At 32.8% G+C, this 4,394-nt stretch overlaps 1 protein-coding gene across 1 annotated transcript; it reads left to right on the top strand.

Annotated features, from left to right (window-relative positions):
• The first annotated feature begins 212 nt into the window (after window positions 1–212).
• On the top strand, window positions 213–3,899 carry LOC114162287 (WAT1-related protein At5g64700-like). Its single transcript, XM_028046118.1, has 7 exons — window positions 213–483; window positions 576–638; window positions 835–951; window positions 2,634–2,883; window positions 2,977–3,135; window positions 3,230–3,381; window positions 3,549–3,899. The coding sequence occupies exons 1-7, from the start codon at window positions 311–313 to the stop codon at window positions 3,661–3,663; spliced, it is 1,029 nt and encodes a 342-aa protein (XP_027901919.1). The 5' UTR covers window positions 213–310; the 3' UTR covers window positions 3,664–3,899.
• The last annotated feature ends 495 nt before the right edge of the window (window positions 3,900–4,394 follow it).

The following is a 4,394-nucleotide window of genomic DNA, read 5'->3' as shown; positions in this document are numbered from 1 at the left end:
TAGCTAGTTTCTCCTTTTGATTGCAACAAATAAGTGTTGTGCAATCTTCTAGTATAATACTTATAAAGAAAAAAGGTGGTCCCAAGGATAAAGCAGCATATCATCTTCCTCACACACGTCCGCGTAGAAGAGGTAACATCCTTTTCATTCGTTCAAGCAATGCCTTTCATTATTTGTGCTTAAAAGGCAAAGCTTTGATACTGTGTGTGTATATATATATACACGTTTGTGTTGGTTTGAAACACTCACCACCACTTCATTATATCTCACACTCTCACTCAAAGCCATACACAAAAAAAGAAGAAACAAAATGAAAGGAAACAATCCATATTTGGTTGTGATTCTTATACAAGCCATTTATGCTGCCATGTTTCTTCTCTCAAAAGCTGCATTCGATCATGGCATGAACAATTTCATCTTCGTCTTCTATAGACAGGCCATAGCAACCATCTTTTTGACCCCTTTCACTTTCTTCTTCGAATGGTATGTACAAATGTCACTTATCATCTCTTTCATGTACTCAACTTCTTTCACATTATAATCTCAGTTTCTAACTCAACCCATTTTCTCTGTAGGAAAACAGCACCTCCTATGCCCTTTTCCACCTTCTGCAAGATTTTCTTCCTTTCTTTCTTTGGGTATGTCAAAATATTGAATTCATTCACATAATACATTAAAGTAGGAAACCTTAGAACTTTGAAGTTTGTACTTTACAAGTTCACATGATCTTAATTATATGTATATGATTCAAACTATACCTGGAACTACACAAATTTTCGTTTTCCTTTTGCTTTTTCCCTTCACTAAAGTTGTGTTGGTGATCCTAAATTTCAGGATCACTTTAAGCTTGGACGTATATGGTATCGGGCTTATTTACACCTCAGCAACTTTAGCTGCTGCTACCACAAACTGTCTTCCAGCTATCACCTTCTTCTTGGCACTCCTACTAAGGTAAAGTTCTACATCAGATCATGCTGGACCCATGATATTGCTTTGCATTTTGTTCAATTCATGGTTAACTATTTCCACCTTTTAAGTCAAATCTAACTTGGAGCACATCTTGGTCCCAAACAATTCAAAGAAATAACAAAACTTAATCAAAATTATGGCCACTGTTCAACCACTAGTGATCTTTTAAAGGTGGTTTAGATTCCGGTTCTGAGATTTTATTGCATCTGCATGAATTACACTCGGAGCGCACCTAATATTTTAATTGATTACTCATATTCCTCTTCTGTGGTGAAAGCGTGAATCGATTAATTTAGCGCATGTGCTCATGTGAGCGATCATAGTGGATATGTAGCATTTGGACGACAAAGAGAACTTGACAAGTATATACTTTAAATACATATGAAGGTACCTGCTTGACGATTGACGTCAAAAGCAGAAAAAGATAAAGATAAAGCACTGAAAAAGAAGACATATCAGATTTCAGATTCCATCTATATTTTAACCTGTAAATCTCTGGAGTCATTCCCCTTACCTGCTATATTTCATTTTTTTTTGGCATTAATAATGTTTCTATGGTTTGTGCGTAGGTATCATCAGAAGGTTGAGTTGGCCTTTAGCGTTGTGTACCTAATTGCTAAGATCCTATAATAACCAAACTAAATCCTACATGTCTTAGGTTATAGGATTCAAATAGTTGTTCTGAAAATTTTAAAAGTAACTGTATTAGAAAGGTTAGTCATGACCAATGACAAAGTTTGACTTCGAGATTCATCACTAATGGATGCTATATTTAAGAAGAAATTGGTGAGATATTTTTGATTCTACACATGGAGGTTGAAAGGGTATTCCAATTTTAACTTTCATCAAACCAATAAGATGGATTGAAGCATCTTTTATATCCTGTATAATTGAAGAAGAGGTTCATAAGTTTTGCTCACTTCGAATATAGTTTAAATACAAAAATTGCTTGCATGAATAGTTATCTTTTTTTTTTTATATAATAGTTTTCTCACTCTTCTATATATTAACACAAGTTTATAAACATTTAATTAAAATTTAATGTTGTATGCTTTTTAAATCAACTCCAAGTTTTAAGTTTTATATTTAGCCCCCCTAAACTTATATCTCGTTTCGTCTATGCTTAGATACTTTTTCTTTTTTGTGAAAAGACATGTTCTGTTAGATGTTGTGGCAAAGTCAAAGTACTTACTAGGTAACACCATTTCTTTTTCAACTTTTGGAGTGTGTTTGGTATCTTTTGGTTTCCAGCAGTGATTAGAATTATAGGTTTCCGTGTCTAAATTTACATGCTCATATTTAGTTTAATTAATTGAGAGATTTGCTTTACGAGGAAAAATAAGATGTTAGAGTGAAAACTAAAGTTTTAAAACATGGTCTGCTACACATATTTATTTTAATGATGATTGTTCTTTTCCTTTTCTTCTAGATTAAGTAATTATTCCTTGGAAAGAGAAAAATATCCCGTTTTTAGAGAGAGTGGGACTCGCTTTTGTATTGCAATTGCGGTTCTGAGATTTCACGAAGCAACACACTATGTTCACAGGAATTTAAGACTTTCATGCAATAACAAAAGATCATGTGCGACAGTGATACCTCGTAATAAAATCCTTGGTCTTTGTGGATAGCATGGTGTTAATGAAGAAGTGAATTTTGCATTTCAGGATTGAGAGTCTGAAAATAAAGACCACCTCAGGGATTGCTAAGTCCATAGGCATTGTGGCATGTTTGGGTGGTGCAGCAACCCTTGCCTTTTACAAAGGTCCTTCCTTAAAATTCTTAAGTCATTTTCACCTTTTGGATTATCACAAAGGCCTACAACATCAAGGTCATGCTCAATCGGGTGCATGGATAAAGGGTTGTTTCATCATGCTCCTCTCCAACACTTTTTTCGGGCTATGGCTTGTACTGCAGGTAATCTTAATACTTTTATATTCAGTGATGAACAACACATAATTCTTAATTACTTAATATATATTTATATATATCTTATTCATATATATGCAGGCTTTTATCATAAAAGGGTACCCTTCAAAGCTACTCTTCACAACTATTCAGTGTTTCTTAAGCTCAATTCAGTCTTTGGTCATTGCCTTGGCCGTAGAAAGGGACTTTGAGCAATGGAAGTTGGGTTGGAATATCAGACTCGTGGCAGTAATATACTGTGTAATTCTCTTAATCTTCATGATTAATTTGGTTAATGCAGTTTTATCTCTACACATATTGTATGACTCATCGCACTGAATTTGTGATATGCCAGGGAATTATGGTGACGGGTGTGACATATTACTTACAAACATGGGTGATAGAGAAAAAAGGACCTGTGTTTCTAGCCATGTCAACACCACTGGCTCTTATCATTACAATTTTGGCCTCTGCAACTATCTTTGGAGAGATTATCAGTTTGGGAAGGTATAAATTTTGATTGATGCATTAAGTTTTGATGCACATGCACAAAAGACTTTGGCATGTGTTGTTTTTTGTGGTGGAATATAATCAATAATCTAAAAAGGTGAGAAAGTTGGTTTTCTTTATACCAAAACCACGATTGATATTAATGGAATGATTGGTTTGATCAGTGTTCTTGGAGGATTCGTGTTGATTCTTGGACTGTACAGCGTGTTGTGGGGAAAGAGTAGGGAACATATGCCAAAAGGCACACAAGACGTGGAACAACAGGCATCTGCAAAATGAGATCGCAATTGCCATTTGTGAAGATGAAGATGCGCATGCTAGCTTCAGAATTTTGCAAACAACTATAATATACCATTGATCATAACATCACAGTGCTTTAAGCCTGTGAATATGTAACGAAAGAGTAGATTTATATGTAAATGTTCAGCGACCCTTTTGGCAAAAAAACAAGGGTCAATTATCTTTTCATTATTAGGTTGTAAGGGCTTATTTTATTTTCAGTTATCCTTTTAGTATTTTGATGTTTAATTTTTATTTTACAGAAATTAGTATAAATGAACTTTACATTCTCATCATGTTTTAGAAAAGATAGGAGGAGTATCTTTATCAATGGAAAATTATATTAATTTTAATTATATATATTTTATATACAAAACTCAAAATGCAGTATTTTATTCAAATTATTCAGTTAATGGCTTGCAAATTGTAATGCTATCGGATTAGAGGATAATATATATATATATATATATATATATATATATATATATATATATATATATATATATATATATATATATATATATTTACTAGTTGAACAGCATAAAAAACATTCTTGGTTGGAAGCCATAATTAATTAGTCGGAAAATCTTAGTGCATATCAATATTCATTTATGCTTTTTGTCGGAGATCTTAGATAAACTAAAATAATCTATAATATATATATATATATATATATATATATATATATATATATATATATATGGTTGAGATAGGCATTGCTTTATAAGTTA

Source organism: Vigna unguiculata, chromosome 9, assembly GCF_004118075.2.
Source record: "Vigna unguiculata cultivar IT97K-499-35 chromosome 9, ASM411807v1, whole genome shotgun sequence".
NCBI classification, from domain to species: domain Eukaryota; kingdom Viridiplantae; phylum Streptophyta; class Magnoliopsida; order Fabales; family Fabaceae; genus Vigna; species Vigna unguiculata.
This window is presented reverse-complemented; position numbering and strand designations above follow the sequence as displayed.

What these genes read in the sequence shown, in the direction of transcription:
- LOC114162287 (XM_028046118.1), top strand. Translation starts at nt 311, where the DNA reads ATGAAAGGAAACAATCCATATTTGGTTGTGATTCTTATACAAGCCATT. An exon ending in TTCACTTTCTTCTTCGAATG is followed by an intron (nt 484 to 575) that starts GTATGTACAAAT and finishes TTTTCTCTGTAG; the next exon opens with GAAAACAGCACCTCCTATGC. An exon ending in TCGTGGCAGTAATATACTGT is followed by an intron (nt 3,136 to 3,229) that starts GTAATTCTCTTA and finishes GTGATATGCCAG; the next exon opens with GGAATTATGGTGACGGGTGT.